Below are 19,717 nucleotides of genomic sequence, written 5' to 3'. Positions count from 1 at the left end.
ATGACTGTGAGAGAAGGAGACACAATTGTTTTCACTCCACTGCCTGTTATCAAGTTCTTTTACCAAAACATTCCAGCTTGCTTCTAACTAGCACAAGGATGCTGTAGATAATCTGACTCTTTTGGAAGTCAGAAGTTGGAAAAGGCTTTTAGCTATTAAATGATAGCGGGTTTTCTTAATAATAAAGCTGAGCCAAACAACTCACAGTCGGGCTGCCTGAAAAGGGTGGTCCGTCTGCCTGTCCGCTGGGGTTCTCTTTCAGAAGCCGAAGGAGAGTCGTTAAGACCTTAATAGGCATTAATGGGTGAAGCAGTCCTTTGGAGCAGAGCGCCGGGCTCCTTCTGCAGAATCTATCCAGGTGGGGGAGAAGTCTCAGGCAGGCAGAACGCTCAGGCAGGCAGGATCTCTAAGGCGGGAACCCCAAGAGCGGGCAGTCCCCCAATATTTATACCCTTCCTAGACAAAGAGCAGAGTTACCACTGCCTAGGCACGAAGGCCACAGCCAATCCCAGCCCGATCCCAGCATGGGCACTGCACGGGCACCCCTCATGCTGGAAGGGCCCCTTGCTCCCCCCGCTTCATGCCTGCAGGGCAGGGAACAGGTCTTTTCGTGCCTTTTCCTCTCCCATTCAAACCACAGAGGGAGAGGAATGTGGGGGTATACAGGGCTACAGGATAGTGGTAGTGCTTAAGAAAAGCAGGATGCTGAGGAGCATAGCTTAAAATATATAAAGAACAGCTTCTTTGTGAAAATAAACATTTATCTCAGTGTTACTTAAAGGTCAAAAATAGTACTTTCCTGAATCTCATTTCAGTAATCCTACAGAGAGTTTTAGTATGTAGCTAGTTCAGCAGCAGAATAAACTTTTCTTTATATATATATATATGTAAATACCTATTACTGGTGAGCTTTGTTTTTTTTGGGGCCCTGAACCAGTTTTTGTGCTTTGGCAGTTTGGACAAGAGATGGGAATAAATCTTGCTTTCATGCAAGCACTTAAAAATGCATGCATCATTCATGGCACTTGTAAGCCCCCAGGTTCATGAATGACAGACAGTCCATTAGAAACTACTCAGTGAAAAATAAATGAATATAGCAGAGGCTGTCTCAGTGTTCAAGCCCTAATGATAGCCAGAAAAATCCATTCTCTTACGTTACTTGCCTATTCTGCTGATTCAGTCTATTTCATTTTTGACAGAAGATGCCTTCAAAGAATATGGAATCTCTATGAAATGTTATTTCTGTGTTTCAGCACTGTTTAAATTAACTGTGAGCGTGCATTCAGCAGTGGTGCAGCATTTGTCAAGCTACAGAGTCAACCACTGCGCCTTAATACAGGTCTCCATCGAACTGGCCATTTTTGAGCCTTCAGTTAGCCAAACAGAAGCCACCGGTAGCCATCTCCAGAATTAAAGATCTTGTGGAACAAGTTAAAAGTGAGGCCAGACACAAACTGTTACTGATAGAGTCTGTGTGATTGTGTTCTGAAAAGAAGGGCACACAAAGTAGCTGGAACATACTCAAGGAAGAAGGATTTGCCTCAAACCCCACACCAGATAAGCACTTGTGGTTTTTTGGCTAATATCCTGAACTAAAGCTATTTTAAAGGTTTCTTTCTATGAGGCATGAAAAATGAAAAGTAATATGGTTAAAAATGGATCTTCAGATAATTGGTGCCCTTGATTCTGTTTGAATGAAGTCATGCTGCTGTCATTGGAAATATTGGAGGTTCAGCCTTGTGGAAGGATTTAAAGGCAACACTTCAATAATAATCGGATTAGAAGGACTTGCATAGCTCCATGGTCTAAGAAACGATAAAAGAAAGCAGAGTTCAGCCTCTCCCCAAAGCAGGGCAGTGAGCCGTGTGGTGCGGAAGCAGCGCCCTTCCGAAGCTGTGCTTTGGGCAGCCACCTAAAGCAGGGATGCCTGCAGATTTCAATGGCTACTGGAAAATGGTCAGCAATGACAATTTTGAGGAGTATCTGAAAGCACTGGGTAAGGTCTCTTCCATGTTCCTTTAATAAATACTGAGGGGGTCTTCGTCTTCACGTAAAGCTGGTTTATCTTGTGCAGTCATAAATGGTTTGTCTGAGAAACTCTTTTCTCAGGAATGCACTTAAGAAATGTCCTATGCAAAATTTTTTTGTCTTAAGCAGCCTCTACTTTTTACTGTATTGAAGCTTTCATTAACACAGATTGCGCTGCGTAGCCTGAAGAGGTGAGTGGCAGATTTCAAAGTCAAAAAGCCCCTCATTTCAAAAAGAGTAAACTTTTACTGCATGGTAAAGAGGCTATAATGTGTTTAGCATCTAATTTTTGTGTGTTGGCATTTGCTATAAAGTGCTAGGACTTCTGTAGAAATATCAAAGGCCTTCTTAACTGCCAGACCCAAATGGTATTTTGTAGGATGCTCCCTTGTCAGAACACGGAGTTACAAACTTGTTACAGTGAAAAGAATTGCAGTGGACTTTTTCCTCGTGAGAAAGCAGGTCTGAAAGGTCTAGACAACCATTTGTTTGTTCATTTTAGTTCTCCCCAGAGTTACAAGACTCTTGTTGGGGTCGAATTTCTGAATCAAAATAATTGTTTTTCTTTTTCAGATGTTAATGTTGCCGTCAGAAAAATAGCCAACCTGCTAAAACCTGACAAAGAAATCCTTCAGAATGGGGATCATATGATCATTAAAACGCTAAGCACCTTTAGAAACTACATCATGGAATTCGATGTGGGAAAGGAGTTTGAGGAGGATTTAGCTGGGGTGGATGATCGCAAGTGCATGGTAAGAATTAGAACTGTAACCACGGGCACACAAGAAAATGTGGCGGTCTGAGGCCTTTCACAAAGCACATCTGTTAACTCCTGTGTGACTGTCCCCAGAGTGCTTCCTGTGCTGCTCAGGTTGCCGAGATGTGCATTCACATTAAAGACATGGTAATTCTGATCAGGAGCACAAAACAGTCTTGCCAAATGAGTGGTAACTTCAGTGGAATGTTACTGATTTACACAGGGGCATTTGTTTGTCAATAAAGATGTTTAGCTTCAGACTTTCAGAATCTCTTCACTGAGGAAAGTTTTACAGCAAAGGAAATCCACTGAGTGCAGGCTCAGGCACTACTCCCCATGTGTAAGAGCTTAGAAACTGCAGCTTTTGTCCTTCTTTTTGTTGTTCTACTCCTTCCTTCCTGGCTGTAAGTTTTAGAACAGAGGCATTAATTAGCCTACTGGAACAAATCTTCTCGCAGTCAATAAGCAAACACAGAGGACTCTGCCTTATGAGCTCTTTTTGCTTGTCGGAGAGACAATATTTTCTAACTTATGACTGATCAATATCAATTAACAGCAGAAAACCTTGAGAATATCAGCTTCTTTCCTGATAGTTGGAAAGTATGATGCCTGTAATAGCCTACCAGAAGCAAGTTGATAAGAAAAAAATATTTCAGGAGAGACTATAGAGGAGAAGTCCTATAAAAGAGAATGGATGGGTTTCAATCGTTGTAAACACAGTGCCATTTAAAACTGATGCTGTTCTCCCACGCTGGGATATGCAGATTTCCACAGCAGGAAAGGGAAAGACTGTGAGGATGAGAAAATAGTAACAGCTAGCTAGTGAACACCTCAACTCTTGTTTCAAGACTCCTGGTTACAAAGGGTTAGAGGCATGATAGAGTGTAGAATACAAAGTTCACAGAAGGGAGAAGCAGTGTTTGTGTGCAGGGAAGTGCTCCAGTGTCATCATGCATTTCTTGCCTGCTGGAGACCATCCAGATAACAAGGTACACTGAACAATTACGGCCCCAGTGAAGTAATTATCAGAAGATAGCAATGATCAGAGTACCTGCTTAAGTGCTGAAAATATCTGAAGGCCTCAGTGTTTGAGTCAGTGTACAGAACCATCTATAAGCATTATTTCTACATAAGTACAATTAAACTCCATTTAAAGGAGGACTAAAACATCTTCTGCAGGGTGGAAAGAAGAAACTTTGCTCTGAAGCTCTCTAGTGTATACCTGAAATGAGTTCTTACCAAATGTGTCTGACAACCAAACCACCATGCTGGACAATCAGATTCAGAAGATGTGGAAAGGTGGCCCTTGCCTAGTCCTGGTTTTGAAATGATGAATAGATTTGACAACACTTAATTTCCTCATGAATGCAATAAATAGGCTGGAATTCCCTGTCCTACTTAACTAAATTGAATGATGGGGAAGAACTTAAAATGTTGGACCAGAAAGAAGGAATTAGAGAAGGATTATTCTAGTCACTACAGCAGCTATTTGACTTGGAGTGGAACGTTCTTCATCCTGCTTCCAAGAGTTGCTTCAACATTTTATATGTTGGCTGTTCAGTGCAAAGTTCTGAGAGCCTTGGCAGCAGAAGGTACAAGCATCTTCTTGCCTTCTCCCAGAAAGGCCAAGGCATCGTGGCTAACCCTGACTGTTTTAGTAACAATGAGTTACACACATCGCACTGAAACTTGCAGAAATCCTCCATCTGCCTTTATGGCCTCCAACAGCACAGCTTTCTGCAGGGAAGGTCACTGGCTCTCTGCTTGCCTTGTAGCAGTGTCTTGCACTTCATAGTTCAGTTTTCTTAGAGGCCTCAGTTTGAGTTTTCTCAAAGGCAGAGCAGTGCAAGAAGCTGCTTTTCTCAGGCTGCTTCAACCCAAATCTGATAACCATAACGCCAGGCAAAACTTGCAGTTGTTAAGTAACAAAGTAGCTCTGAGAGCCCAGAGAGAGTCTCACCAGAGAGGGGTCATGGAGTTGATACTGGACCACTGCCTGAGCAGGCTTATGAAGAAGCAAAGGTTGAATATCATTCCTGATGTTTCCTTTTCTGTGGCTTGCAAAACTGCATGCCATAAATGGTTTAATCATTAATAGTCACCCTGTGTAATGGGAGAGATTGTGGATCAATTACTGTTACTTGTATCATGGACTGAGCAGACCACTGGACAAGTTTTATCCAAGTAGCTCAATGTATGAGAAGCACAGAGTAACATGGGTAAGACAAATTGCAAATTAACTATTAATCTACATAGCAGAGCAACCATCAGGAGGCAAACAAAAGGAACCTTAGAAATAAACCACCCAGTAGAGCCGGATTGTTTTTTCTTTCAATGAAGAATGTATCATTTGACTGGAGTTAACAGACCTGTAAAAATACTATTGGCACCGTCAACAAGCTAGGGCTTGTGTATAACACACTGAAACTGCCTTCACCTTTCAGTTGTAAAACACATCTTCAGGTCCCTCAGGGTAGAATTTAACTGGAGTAATTCCAAATCAATACTGTCTGTGGTGAGTAAAGGCTAAAGACAGCAGGAATGGATGCCCCTGTGAGAACATGGGCCCTCTCTTCCCCTTCAGTTTTGTAGCTGGTCACTCTGGAAGCCTGGCTGAACTCTCTGAAACAGTTAATTGAAGTGGATAAACTTCAGCAGTTTCAGTTTCTCCTGGTTTTGCTTTCCTGTATTCAACATGCTTTGTGGTGATTCTATTTTCTTGAGGGATATAGGTAATAGCAGTTACTGACAACAATTCCATTAAGATCTTGTTTCTGTTGGGAGGTGAAAATTTGCTCCTTTGGAATCTTGAGACACTCAAAAGCCCTACTAATGTAGTTAAGGGTACAAATTTTTTTTCACAGAACTAGAGATTAGGATAATTGACCACATGGATGTGTGGGCACAGGAGAGATCCCTCATCACAGCACAAGGTACTTCCAAGACAGTTGATACTGCATGCATTCTAAGTATTACTGGCACCCTGTATGGAACCAGCTGCAGCACTGCTTGTCTTTGAGAACTGCAGACATCAGCAGTCACTTAGCTCCGTAGTGCCACCATGCTTCTCCTGGAGCTTTTCCCCAGAGATTTATCTCCTAAGTAAATAGCACTTTCTCTGGTTTCATGCAGTTTCATGAACAATGTGTTTCTGAAAGTTTAATCATGCTTAATATTTAGGGTTCTAAAAAACTTGACAGTTCGAACTACAAAGTGAAATGAAAGTTTGATGTATTCAGGATATTCTTTTCTTGCTCAGCATGTAAAGTTTGAGTTGGGCTGTCTGATAAAGTTTCTAATGCTTTGAAGAGTTCATTTGTGGGTTCAGTTGGTAACACTGACCAGACGTGTGGTGAATAAAGGAAGTTAAAGTTAGCTGGATAACTTCAGTTATTTCCTGAACTGAATGTTTGATTCTGCCATCTTCATTCTCAGTGAAGCTCCAGTTCCATAATGAAGTTTCCTCGGAATTACTCATTGTGATTAGTTTAGTGAGCGTCCTGAGTATTGCACTAAGTATAAAACCTTGCTTCATGCAAATAAACTCTACTGTGGAAAAAAGATACTCTTCACAGCAGTTGAAAACCATCTCCAAAACCATGTCTTGTTCATCACCAGACTTTTCCTTTTTCGTCATTAGTAATAAACAGTGAAGCTAAGGAAACACCTACAGCGTGAAACAGGTACCAGTACATGCAAGAATAAGGCAGGATCTGACACTGAGCAGAGAAAGCTTGCTTTGTGTACCCTCACTCTCTGCTGGCTTAGTGTAGCAGTAAAAACTTTATTAACAAGTTCACTGAAAAAACCTGAAAACAAACATCCCTAATGTGAAACTGATTCCTCTCTTTGTTTTCAGGAAAAATGCAATGAAGTTTAGTTGTTCTTGACATTTTACTGACACTGCTGCAAGGTCAGAGCAAAGCCCTGTTATAAAATCACATGGCTTATGAAGGTTATTTAACTATGTAGGCAGGGTTACTCTGTTCCACAAATGGAATCCACAGCTGTTAATCTAGTTTGGGTATTGGAATTCAGACTTTGCTGCCACCAAAACAACAGCACTTGGAATTTCAATAGGGATCCCTCACAGTATGAGAAGACTCAAAATGCATTGTGCTGCCTAGTAAGGTGTGAGATCAGCAATATGTCTTTGTTTGAACCTTCTGATTCTAATGTTTTGTTTCTTTTACCTCTTCAAATGCTCTCTATTTCTTTTTGGCTTAAGCAGGATTTTCTCATATAGTGTTGCTAAGAGGTGTTCTGATGTTGTCTTTTCTCAGGTCTAGTGCAGTCGGGTGCATTCCCCAGCTCCTCACTGGAATAACCTGTCTTTTTCAGGGGCTGAATTTAAAGGAGATGGTCTTTCTGTAGATACTTATAGCCTTTTACAAGTTGTTGGCCACAAGTGAGAAGAGGTCTACTCTTGGACTTGTCTCAGACTCTCCGAAACTTTGGTTCGTTCTGTCTCTGTGCATCAGTAAAGAGAAGCCATTTCCTTTGCTCTGCCTTATTTCACAGAGTCTGGTCTTTTGGCATTATTGCTTATGACCTGTAAATGATATGCTCAGCACATTTGAACAATGATACGAGATCTCTAGAATCTTCTACCATATAATTTAAGATGTCATTAACTTCAAATTCTGCAGTGCTGGATCCATATCTAAAACCCAAGACTGATCAGCAGCTTTGAGCCAGCTATTCATAAAACATTTGCTGTGATACTGGAGCTGTATAGGGAGGTGGTTTTGGATGGGCTTAGCACTTCAGGGTTTTGTGTATCCTAAAAATGCCTGAATGCAGAAAGTGCAATCAGCAAGAATCATCTGAAAACCTGTGACCTCGACTTAGCAAATCCAATTTTGAATGACAAACTGTTACTCTTATGTGCAATTGTATCTAGCTAAAATTGCAGAGAGGATAAATCAGTTATTGCACATTCATTTAAACAGTAAGTGTCTTAGAATCGATTCTGATCCTTGCACAAAGTGAATTGGATGTTCTGCTTTGTGTATTTTCTGGCAGAGGCTATACACAAGTCTGCCTATTTTTGTATTATTTGTATACTATTTTATATCAGTTAGAAAACAAACCCTGCCATTCCTAAGGAAAAAAAAACACATTATACACTGTCCAAATCACTGATCTTGCTCATCCTCCCACATATTGTCATGTACATAGCCTGGAGGTTTAGCACATTTACTTCCCTACTCCCTGGAACATGGTTTGTAGTCATTGTCTTCCTTTACTGCTTTTATGAGCAAGGAATCAAAGTGGGGAATTTGAACATTTCCGATCTGATCCTCTCTGACAGCAGCTTTGATCTGAAATTTGTCAGTCCAGTCCTAAATCCCTGTGCTAGCAATGGAAATGCTGCTTCTGGAAGTGCCTTATTTTTAACTACAGTGAACTTTAGTGAGCTTGTCCATCAGGTACCAAATGCCCACGTTCCAACCAGCTTGTCTTTCAGTGACAATCTGAGCAAGTTTGTAGTAGCACAGACACATTTCAGAGTCCTGCAGCTATAGATACCTGTTAGGAGACATCACTTCCATTGTTTAATCCTTCTAAAATCGGTTGTAAAGCGAAGGCCTGGTCATTCTCATAAGCAGAGAATTACTACTGGACCGACATGGAGCATGGAGTGCATCATGCAGTTCTAAAGCACTGCAGCCGTTTTCTGCACCACGTTATAGGGGCAGTGCTCTGAAGGGAAGTAAAAGAAAACCAGAACTGATACTGCTGTGTTTTCCTGCAGGTGGGAAGTCAGTACCATATTTTTGATGAAAGGTGTAGCTGCAGTTGATGCAATGTGGTAGGTGGCACTAAAAAAGTCAAATGCTTATGGACTACTTAATAAACAAAAAAAAGGTGTGCCGCACCTTCACTGGAGTTCTCTCCAGCCGTGCATCAATGTCCTGCCATAGATCAGCACACCAAATAGGCTTTCCTTTCCTCTGCCAACCATGCTTCTTCCAGTCCTTTAGCCAACCCCATAGAGCATTGGCTACCATCCACGAGTCGGTGTAGAGGTAAAGGATAGGCCAATTCTCATGTTCAGCCACATCAAGAGCAAGTTGAACAGCTTTTACCTCAGCAAACTGACTGGATTCTCCTTCTCCATCTCTCGCTTCGGTAACTCTCCTGGTTGGACTCCAAACCGCTGACTTCCATCTTTGCTTGTTCCCAACAAGACGACAGGAACCATCTGTGAACAAAGCATAGTTCTTTTCCTGATCAGAGAGATCACCATAGGGAGGAGCTTCTTCAGCATGGGTTTTTTTCTCCTCTGGAGGTTTGGAACAGTCTGTGCCTTCCGGCCAGTTGGTGATCACCTCCACCAGACCAGGTCAGTCAAGATTACCCATTCGTGCTCATTGGGTTATCAAAGCCATCCATTTAGACCAGATTGCATCTGTGGCATGATGTGGTGATGAACCTTTGCCTTTGAACATCCAGTTTAGAACTGGCAGTCTAGGAGCTAAAAGCAATTGTGACTCAGTTCCAATCACTTCAGAAGCTGCTTTCACTTCTTCATAGGCTGCTAGTATCTCTTTCTCTGTTGCAGTGTAATTTGTCTCTGAACCTCTGTAGCCACGTCCCCAGAAACCAAGTGGACGACCACGTGTCTCATTTGGAGCTCTCTGCCAAAGGCTCCAAGTTGGACATTGTCACTGGCAGCTGTGTACAGAATGTTTTTAATGTCTGGACCAGATCTCACAGGTCCCAAGCCCACTGCATGGACTACTTCTTGCTTGATCTGATCAAAGGCTGCTTCTTGTTCAAGTCCCCACTCGAAATTGTTTCTCTTACGAGTCACATCATGCAGAGGTTTGAGAATCTGACTGAAACCAGGAATGTGTAGTCTCCAAAATCCCACCCCACCAAGAAAAGAAAGTGTGTCCTTCTTACTGGTGGGAACTGCCATGGTGGAGACTTTGTTGATCACATCCTGAGGAATGTAACGGCTACCATCCTGCCACCGCACTCCCAGACACTGAATTTCTTTGGCAGGTCCTTTGACCTTGTCTCTCTTAATGGCAAAACCTGCTTGCAACAGAATGTCAGTGATTTTGTTACCTTTCTCGAAGACTTCCTCAGCAGTTTGGCCCCACACAATGATGTCGTCAATGTACTGGACGTGCTCTGGAGCTTTACCTTTCTCCAGTGCATTGTGGATGACTGAGTGACAGATGGTTGAGCTGTGTTTCCACCCCTGAGGCAAACGATTGAACTGGTACTGGATTCCTCTCCAGGTGAATGCAAACTGAGGCCTGCACTCCTTTGCTATGGGAATAGAGAAGAAAGCATTAGCAATGTCTATGGTTCCATACCATTTAGCCTCCTTCGATTCCAGCTCGTACTGGAGCTCCAGCATGTCCGGCACAGCTGTGCTCATGGGTGGAGTCACCTCATTGAGGGCACGAAAGTCAACTGTCAGCCTCCAATCACCATTAGCTTTACACACAAGCCAGATGGGACTGTTGAAAGGTGAATGAGCTTTCTCAATGACAGCCTGATCCTCCAGTTGATGAATCAGCTGATGAATGGGCAACAAAGAGTCATGGTTAGTTCTGTACTGCCTGTGGTGAACAGTTTGAGTTGCAATTGGCACTTCCAGGTCCGCTATGTCATGATGTCCCACAACTGCAGATTCATCAGAAAGTTCAGGTCTAATGGACAATTTCAATTTACCATCCTCAATCTCTACAGATGCTATTCCAAAAGCCCATTTGTGACCTTTAGGATCTTTGAAACAACCTTGTCTCAAAAAGTCAATGCCCAGAATGCAAGGCGCATCAGGACCAGTTACAATAGTATGTGTTTTCCGCTCTTTACCAGTTAAACTGATCTCAGCCTGCAACTTAGTTAACTCTTGAGATCCACCAGTGATTCCCAAAAATAGATATGGACTCTGTCCCTTTACAATTTGATGGCAATAAAGTACACTGAGCACCTGTGTCAATTAAAGCCCTGTATTTCCGAACTCTTGAACTGCCAGGCCACCTAATGAATACATTCCAATAGATTCGGTTCTCTCCACTATCCCTCCTCCTGGCTGGAGGCAGGGCACCCCAAATGCTGAACATGGCATGTGGGGTGTACACAGTGATTGGTGTTGCTGTGAGAGAAATTGCAATTGTTGGAACAATTGCAGCTGCTCTCAGGAGCTGAAGAAGTGACAGCTACTTTTCTGGCATTACTGCCTCTGTTTCTGCCCCTCTGCAGATCCCTGACCCTCTTTGAAAGAGCTGAAGTAGGTTTACCATCCCATTTGTTCATGTTCTCACCGTATGTGTCACGCAGAAGTATCCACAGTGCCGCACGTGATTGCTGATGTCTGGGTGGAATTTGTCTCCTCCTGAGAGGGAATTGCCTTGCAGGAGGTGGGCGTCTGTTCCTGACCGCAGAAACATGCACCCATTCAGATGATGCAGGAATGGTGTCCTTTACCAGATTGGTAATGTTTTTAAGATCCTCCTTCAGTTCTTTCATGCTCTCCTTAATGCCATTCTCAATACCTCCTTTAAGCTCTGTACCCAGAGTTTTTATGTCAGAGGCTAGGCCAGAATGTGACAAGCTGTCCTCTACCTGCCTGAGCTGGTCAGTGAACTCACCAACAGTGATAGACCTTCCATTGCCACCCCTTGATAGAAACTTGCTGGCCAAGATGTTAGCATAGGATGAAGGAGCAAGCTTAATAAGCTTCTTCATGAGACCTGTTCCAAGAGGAATGTCATCAGGTTCATGTGTGCCATGATCTCCATAAAGCACTTCCTTCACAGCAAACTCCTTCAGAAGCTTAATTCCCTGCTCAGTGGTGTTCCACTTCTTGGCAGCCCATGGCAGATCATCTCAGGAAGGATATCTCATAGCCACAGCCAACAAAAGGCGTGTCCACAAGCTAACCCTACCAAGAGGACTTGCTAGGTATTTGTCCACTCCACTCTCCTTGGTGAGTGGTCCCAGCTGCTTGGCAGATTTGTCTCCTACCTGCAGGGCATTAGCACCAATGCCACGGCATCTCACTAGCCAGCTTAGGATTGGCTCACCTGATTCCCTTGAGTATTCCTTTCTAACTTCCCTGACCTGTCTGAGAGGATCCTTGGAGTCCTGGATGTCATCTTCCTCCTCTTCCTCCTCTTGACCTGATTGTCCCTGGCCAAACAGAACCTTTCTCATAGCACTCTTAAACTCATGGGAACCATCCTCTCTCTTGGCAGCTAACCTCACAGCGCTCTTCTCATTTGAGTGTTGATGTCTCAGCACATTTGCGAGGTCTCGCAGACTAACTACCTCCTCTTCTTCCTCTTGCTGATCACCAGAGGTCCCCTCTCTTACATCCTCCTGTGAACCACATTTTGTCTTAGCTTTTGCCTTAGCAGGTGCCAGAAGGGCCTGAGCAGCAACAGACTTGGACGTGTCTGATGGAGGGTTTGAATTATTGGGGGTCTGAACTGGAGCTTGTGAGTTCAAATCTGCCTTAGATTTAGCAGGGCTCTGATTCTGGTCTACTGGCTGGGGATTCGAACTGGCTGAGCTGGTGTCACCAGTGTTGTCATTGTTATTAGGAACATTCTGACCTTGGGTACCTGCCTGTACTCCTGGGATGCCTGCCAAATCCTGCGGATTGTTGTTGTTTACATTCCCGGCGGGAACATTGGCCGAATTCCCAGAATCTAAAGAGGAGGGTGCAGACACTGCCTGGGGGGAAGAAGATTGCTGAGAAACTGTTACTGAATTTGGTTTTGAGACAGATTTTTTTCTAGTTCTTACAGAAGCTGGTTTTGAATTTTTCACACATAATGCCAAAATTAATATGAAAATCAAAACTACAAGAGCCAGGATAATACACACCAATCCTGCCACGGTTTGTTTTGTGTAAAAATCACTACAGGGATTTGGCATCTCAGTTTTAGGGTGTATTAGTCTCATCAGGGCAGTGTTTCCATTGGTTGTCACATTATTGATAAGTGCTCCTGTAATGTTCCTGGTAAGGTTTTCAGTGACATTAAAACCAGCATAACCAAGAATCAAATCAGCCCAGACCCAGAACATATCTGAAACCTTGGCTTTAGCCTTCTTATAAGCTAAATCAATAAATTAAGCAACAATTTGAGCTTTTATCCAACTAAATGCCAAGAAAATGAAACCAGACCAGAGTAACGCACCAACCGCATACAGTAGCTGCTTTATTAGCTTCATTTTAATTCCCAGAGCTAATTAACAGTCACTCAAATAAATTTAGCACCACGATGGGTGCCAAATTAAAAATGTGATGGTTTGGATCTTACCTGCCCCCCCACACTTTTGGAATTGCCTCAGCTAACTCAGAAGGCCTCCGGGAATATAAATGAAGCTATTTATTTTACAGCAGCAAATATACAAGCAGCTATTTACAGTATATACAGTTATATACAGAAATATACAAGTTAAAAGTAATTCAGAAACACAACTCCCATCCCAGAAACCTGAGTCCCCAGGAGGGGCTCTCAAACCACCCCAACACCTTCCCCTGCCCCTCTCAACCTTACCCCAGTTCTCAGAGAGAAATAAAGGTGAAGCCAAGAGGATAAGAAGGAAGATTAGTGGCAGTGAGGTTAAGGAGATGTGGCTTGGTCTGAAGCTCAAAGCAGAGTGAGAGACAAAATGGAGAATGTTATCTAATGTTTTCCTTCTTCTTCCCAGAACTCTCAGTGAGACTGATGAGGGAAGGAGACACAACCATTGTTTTCCTTTTCACTGCCTATTATCTAGTTCTTTTCACCAAAACATTCCAGCTTGCTTCAATCTAGCACAGTGAGCAAAGGTTAAGCTTGCTTCTGATGAACTAAATTATGTGCTGCTTAGCTGAAAGGAATAAATTATGCCTTCCATTTATCCTTCAAGTAGTACTAAGTGCCCAAAAAGGCTGGAGCCTGCAGTTTTAGAGAAATACTATATTTTCATCTAGCTGATTCTATTACCAGCAGGAAATGGCAGTTTTCCAGTGTCTTCCATTTGTCTACTTCTCCTCCTCTTGGTTGTGGAGGAAAATGAAGAATTGGAACTGTCTCCCTGGGGATGCTGTGCTTCCCCAAATCCTGGCAAAGGTCATTCTGTCTGTGATCAGGCAAGCCTTAGGTGATGTTATTATTGAAATGGTGGTAAACCAGGTTAGCTATGAACCCTGACTGTTCTAAGAAAAGCATCTTTGCATAAATGGGAAATAATTTTTTTAGCTTGGTAGTGTGTGCTGGGAGAGAAGAACAAGAGCAACCAAAGGTTCATACAGAGCTGCCTTTCTGGCCTGTTCATGTGTTTGACTCCTATGTATACAATGGCAGTATCCTGATCCAGCCTTTGAAAAGAAATGTTTGCTTTTAAAGAGATTTACCAACATTTTTGGGAATATCATTATTTTTGTGTTGGGAACGGTTCAAGACAAGCATTGTCTTATTTAGCTGTTGGCAGAATATTAGCAGCAACCAGTGCATATGTAACACACCAAATCCAACCTCAACTAATACTTGGTGCACTTCTCAGTAGAGTTCAGTAGAGAACCTATTTCAGTCTGAATGAGAAGTTTCTGTCTTCAGTGTCTTTTACTAGAGGGGACATTACAGTTTGACCTAAAGAAAGAAAAGATAAAATTGGTACTGATTAATCTGTCTGCCATAAAGTGGTTGTTCCTGCTAACAAAGAAGAGGACATTATGTTCTCCTGCAGTACAGTCTGTCCTTCATAACCGTCATAGCAAAACGGCCATGTACAGAAATCAGAGAGTGTGTGGTTTACCCTTAGCCCTTTAATATTTGTATTTCTCAAAGGGAAGGCAGACAATAACCAAGAATATTGGCTGATAAAACAGCTTGGTTAATGGTCTTGGTATCAGTCATTAGACTGATGATTTTTCTCAGGAGCTACACAGGCTGGATGCAGTAAGTTTTCCTTTAAAGATAGATCATAGAATCGTAGAGTCAGCCAGGCTGGAAAGACCTCCAAGCTCATCCAGTCCAACCTATCCCCCAGCCCTATCCAGCCAACCAGACCATGGCACTAAGTGCCTCATCCAGTCTTTTCCTGAACACCTCCAAGGACAGTGACTCCACCACCTCCCTGGGCAGCCCATTCCAATGGCAAATCACTTTCTCTGTGAAGAACTTCCTCCTAACATCCAGCCCACACCTCCCCCAGCACAACTTGAGGCTGTGTCCCCTTGTTCTGTCCGTATCTGACTACTCGTACATGCAGTAGCTGATGACTTGTACAAGGTAAACAGTAATTCCATATTTAGTCTTCAGATTCACCTCAAGCAAACTGTTTTAAAAGCCATGGGCTTACATTGGTGTTAAACTCTCCTCATGGAGCACAAATCATTACTATTCCCTCTTTCTATATTTTACGGAGTTCTGTTGCTTTTTGTCTTGGAGAGATGGAAAAGGGAAACTGGCACTAAAGAGTAAGCAGAGTTGCAAGCTGTAGGATGCAACCCCCTACATTTAAGTAGTTTTACCAATCAGGTTCTACTGAACCACTCATGACAGCAGCATTCAGAAATCCTACAGCACTTTCCTCTCACTCTAAACCTGCCAGGCCTGGCTCCAGTACTCCTGCAGCTACAGTTACAAAAAGCAAGGTGCTGGCGAAATTGCCAATTTTCTGATACTTCCAAACCACTCTCCTTGACAGCAGACCAAGACATGGGAGGAAGGGGTTTAAAAGCCTTGCTCATCTGTAGCTGCCTGCTGGTTGGTGATTTCATGTACCGCATCTGGGGCATCCTTCTTACAGTGGAGAAAACAATCTCAAGTTTTCAGCTCCCTTTGCAAATACAGTGCTAGGCTGCACATCCCTTCTGGTGTTCTCTATCACCAGGGAGAAAGGAGTGAGCTCTTACACAGCAATTTTTATGATAGTTCTTTGTGCATTTAAACAACTTTATCTTCTCTTTCCAGGGTTTTACAGTCAGGCAGCAACTTTGTATTTAAGCTCATTTCTTTTGTAATTATCCTAAGCATTGCAATGCTCTACGATTGTTCTTCTTATGAGATACATGAATCGTTTCTTATATTAGAAGTTTTGCTTCTAAGGGAGCTAATCATAATACCAAGGAATAGGAATATCAGAGTAACACAGAGCATGTCTATTTTTTAGACCACTGTATCATGGGATGGAGATAAGCTTCTCTGTGTACAGAACGGAGAAAAAGAAGGTCGTGGCTGGACTCAGTGGATCGAAGGAGATGAAATGCACCTGGTAAGATCATGTAACAGGTTTTAGATAGCAGCCCATTAAGCCGGTTGGATGTAAGGCAGCAGGCTGTGTGCTGTGTTATCTTGTTTCACATTGACATAATTATGCGTTGTTGTGACATTTGACTTCTTTCTGAAGAAACAGTTTCATTTGGAGCCATTACACTTTTGTGTCCCTTAAAAAGACTGATTTCAAAGCAGAACTCTTTCTGTGTTAACTGTCTGTCCAGACATACCAGCTTGAAATGTTTACACCGAGGAAGACGTTTAGCAACATCCTTTGTGCAGTCTGTGAAGCACATGGTGTGGGAGCTGGTGGAGTTAGCTTTCGACAGCCAGCCGTGAGGGGGAGAAGCAGCATTGTTCTGTTAAAATAACTGCAGGCCAGGCTGCATGCTAGCCCGCAGAACTGAAGCAGCAATTAAGGCTTTTACATGTCATGTTCTGGCAGATCGTAATTTTTATCTTCCTTGACAGGACCTGAAAGAAGATGCTTGGTCTTTTGTCACATAGTTACAGCATCATCGCTCTCTCATCAGTTTGGGTAAAAGGCAGCTTCCTGCTGAGATAATAAGATCCAGGCTCTGTTTGTGTTCAGTGCTCAGTAGCATTCACAGGCTAAATGGACTTTCTCTGAAGCCGTTAGGAAGTCCTTGCAAAAGCACACCGACCTCCATGCTGCTGCTAACAGTGCTCAGGAAGTGCCAGAAATCAGGAAAGCCAGTTTGGGAAGGGAATGTACGTGGCAGATCTTCCCATCTGTACCACATACTTCGTGGAACACAGGTAGGGAGAAAGTTACTGAGCAAGTGCTCACTTAGCTGGGGTTAGGGCTCACTGAAAGGAGGGAAGAAGCAAGAAGCAATAAAGAGGAGACTCCAGAATTCCCCATGTGTATGTATTCCTTCTATCTACACACAGATACTTCAGTGTTTCTGCACTGCCTCCCAGCTTCACAACAGTTGGTGCCATGACACCAAGCATCAGCCTTTTCAGAGTCTCTGCTGGCAGGTTGCAGTTAGACATACAGTGCTTGGCCCAGTTCAGCTCACACCCTGCTGCACTTAGTCCTACACGTCTGTGTGCTTGCCTGCAACCATATGAAGCAATAGCACTAGCTGCTCCTGAAGTGCTCTGGGCTTACACCCTGGTTTCTATTGTGGGCCAGCTCTGCAGTCATTATCCCTCCCATTTCTCGTGTCCAACATCAATGTTTTTAGCCCTGATTTCTGCTCTCCTTACTCTGCTTTGTGCTTTACTATACCATACAACCTAGCCATGGACTTATAGGTGAGGCCATTTCGTGTACCTGACCTTGTCAAGAGTTTGATTTTAGAAGTCATAAATTCACATTCAGTTGCACAAATGCAGATGTGTAGTGGCACTTCAAGCACCCCAAGGTAACCTGGCTGATCTGAGGCTGCTTTTTCAGGAGGCTCTGAAGAGTTTTGCATCACACCTGCCAGCTCATTCAGGCATCCATGGCACTGGTACAATTTAGCGCAGTCGGTCTCATGTGTACACAACAGTCAGTACAAAATTGCTTCATGCAAAAGGAGCAGCCAAGTATTTTAGATGCCAGTCCCAAATATTTCAGTCTTCTCTGTTTTTGTATTTCAGGAACTTCAAAAGATGTCCTCTTTATTTCTCTGAATCCTTGCTAATGTAACTGTTTCCATTAAGCGTGCAGTAAAAGAGTCCCATTTAGTATCTTTGGTTTTGACCAGTTAAGATTACTGGGTCCTGTACTCCTGAGAGTCCTGTGATACAATGGGCAGTTACCTCTAAAAAATTGATACTTCCATAGCTTTATGATCCTGTTGAACTTTACACAATGAGCCAAGTGTTAATTTAATTCTTTCCATAGTTCTGCAGAGAGTAGTGCCACATCACTTAGTAGTTTATCACCTCCCATTTTCTCCATTTCATTCTGTGGTCTGTACTTTGTAGTTCTTTTTCCTCCTTAGATTCTGGTTTATGTGAGTGACTTATTTGACCATTCTCCATTTCCTTCTGAGTTTTATTGCCCTTTTCTATTGTATTGATTGCTTCTGCTCTGTAAGATTTTGTCATTGTCAGCAGATCTCATAGCCCTTACTGCATACTCCTCCTTCTGGGTTAACTATACAGAAGTGAATGAAACAGGTCCTAATTAAAATATAACTAAGATACTGTATCAGTCTGCTTGTTTCATCAGTTCATCACGAAGTGCTTTCTCCTGCTAGGGCCTAGCAATAGAGGCCAGTGATGTTACTGACTCAGTGTAGGGTCTTTTATTTCTTTTGCTTTAGCGAAGTCCCCCATGAGGAAATGTGCATAACTTCCCAGGAAACTCGGCCCCTTTTTTCCCCTCAGAGTGTTCTGATGGCTTTATTCAAAGTCTTGTCTAGAAAGAGAAGGTCCATCCCTTCTGCTAGCTCATACATAACCTTTTGTCTTTATGTCCCTTAAGACGTTTTACCCCTTTTTGTCCTTCTGGCAAAACCAGTCAGCCCCTGCCCGCATGCCTGCACGAACTGTGTGTGCTTCCCAAGTCTAACTTAAATAGTTTCAGGAATGGAGAAGGTTAAACTGCATCTTCAGTGAGGTCAGGTGAACAACAGCAGGCCTGGCAGATTAAAGTGCAAGGTGTAAACATCACTGCACCCATTTATGCATTTATACAGCTCATGATCCAGTGAGCAGTAAGCTGGCATTTTTGAGAAGCTCTTGTGAACACAAAGAGCAGTAGAGAGCATTCAGCATCCAGTGTGGTCCAGTTCCGTCCCAGCACAGCTGCTGTGCCCAGCCTCCATTGCATCTTCTGTACCAACTACCTGTCCTTTTCTGGCTGTGACCATAGTGGGCTTTCAGCTGATTTGTAGTTTTGTCATCAATGTACAGATTCAGAGCTGGTTCTTGAAATCCATCACCAAATGGAGAATGCCCATTTCAAAGACCTAAGCAGTTGCACAAACTGCAAGTTGAAAACAGTGCACCAGGAATATATTTGGCCCTTTGAGATCTGAAATCCAAAAATAACTTAACTCCACCTTTCACCAGAAAAAGAATCCAAAGCAGGTGATTTCTTTTGAAAGTAGGCTAAAACACATACAAGCTACCAAGTGTGATTTGACAGAAATCTGGATTCAAATTAAGCTGGACATAGAGATGAATGTGTAATATATATGTCCTATGTTATAATTGTAACTTTGAATTCCTTTGTCTTCCTAGGAAATAAGAGTGTGTGGAGTCAAGTGTAAGCAGGTCTTTAAGAAGGTCCAGTGATCCTGCTGCTGCTGCAGAGCTGAAGAACAGTAGAATCTGCACTTACCACCAAATCTCCAAATGCTAGCAGTGCCCATCATCAGTGACCAGAGCAAGCACAGGAATGAAGATCACATTAGAACCCTCTCAGTAGAATGAATAAAATACCTTTGACAAATAACTTTAAAGAAATAACTGCAAATAAAACTGTTTTTAGAAATGCCAATTAAAGATACTAAACCCTATAAAAGTATGCGTGCCCATACTTCTTGACCACACCAAAACAGGACTGCTTGATACAAAATAAGGTGCTGGAAATTAACACATTGTAAGCTGATTCTTCTCTTACAGTCGAAACCACCCTTCTGTAGCCATAGTAAAGGGCTTTCAAGTAGTCTTGTTTTCCAGTATTGAACTGTAGTTGTAGAGATGAGAATGAGAGCTTGTAGTA

The 19,717-nt window shown here is 42.8% G+C and overlaps 1 protein-coding gene across 2 annotated transcripts; it reads left to right on the top strand.

The window, feature by feature from the left end:
- The first annotated feature begins 35 nt into the window (after nucleotides 1-35).
- On the top strand, nucleotides 36-19,516 carry RBP1 (retinol binding protein 1). 2 transcript variants are annotated; one of them, XM_064165447.1, is made up of 5 exons: nucleotides 36-358; nucleotides 1,254-1,996; nucleotides 2,602-2,780; nucleotides 15,923-16,024; nucleotides 19,234-19,516. In XM_064165447.1, the coding sequence occupies exons 2-5, from the start codon at nucleotides 1,924-1,926 to the stop codon at nucleotides 19,285-19,287; spliced, it is 408 nt and encodes a 135-aa protein (XP_064021517.1). In that variant the 5' UTR covers nucleotides 36-358; nucleotides 1,254-1,923; the 3' UTR covers nucleotides 19,288-19,516. The 2 variants fall into 2 exon arrangements, with proteins under 2 accessions (XP_064021517.1, XP_064021516.1); XM_064165446.1 differs by having other exon boundaries at nucleotides 36-1,996.
- Nucleotides 19,517-19,717: the final 201 nt, after the last annotated feature.

Source organism: Pogoniulus pusillus, chromosome 26 (assembly GCF_015220805.1).
Source record: "Pogoniulus pusillus isolate bPogPus1 chromosome 26, bPogPus1.pri, whole genome shotgun sequence".
Lineage (NCBI taxonomy): Eukaryota > Metazoa > Chordata > Aves > Piciformes > Lybiidae > Pogoniulus > Pogoniulus pusillus.
The sequence above is the reverse complement of the archived record's forward strand: the minus strand, read 5'-3'. Positions and strand labels throughout refer to the sequence as shown.

What these genes read in the sequence shown, in the direction of transcription:
- RBP1 (XM_064165447.1), top strand. Translation starts at nt 1,924, where the DNA reads ATGCCTGCAGATTTCAATGGCTACTGGAAAATGGTCAGCAATGACAAT. An exon ending in GGAGTATCTGAAAGCACTGG is followed by an intron (nt 1,997 to 2,601) that starts GTAAGGTCTCTT and finishes TTTCTTTTTCAG; the next exon opens with ATGTTAATGTTGCCGTCAGA. An exon ending in TGGATGATCGCAAGTGCATG is followed by an intron (nt 2,781 to 15,922) that starts GTAAGAATTAGA and finishes TCTATTTTTTAG; the next exon opens with ACCACTGTATCATGGGATGG.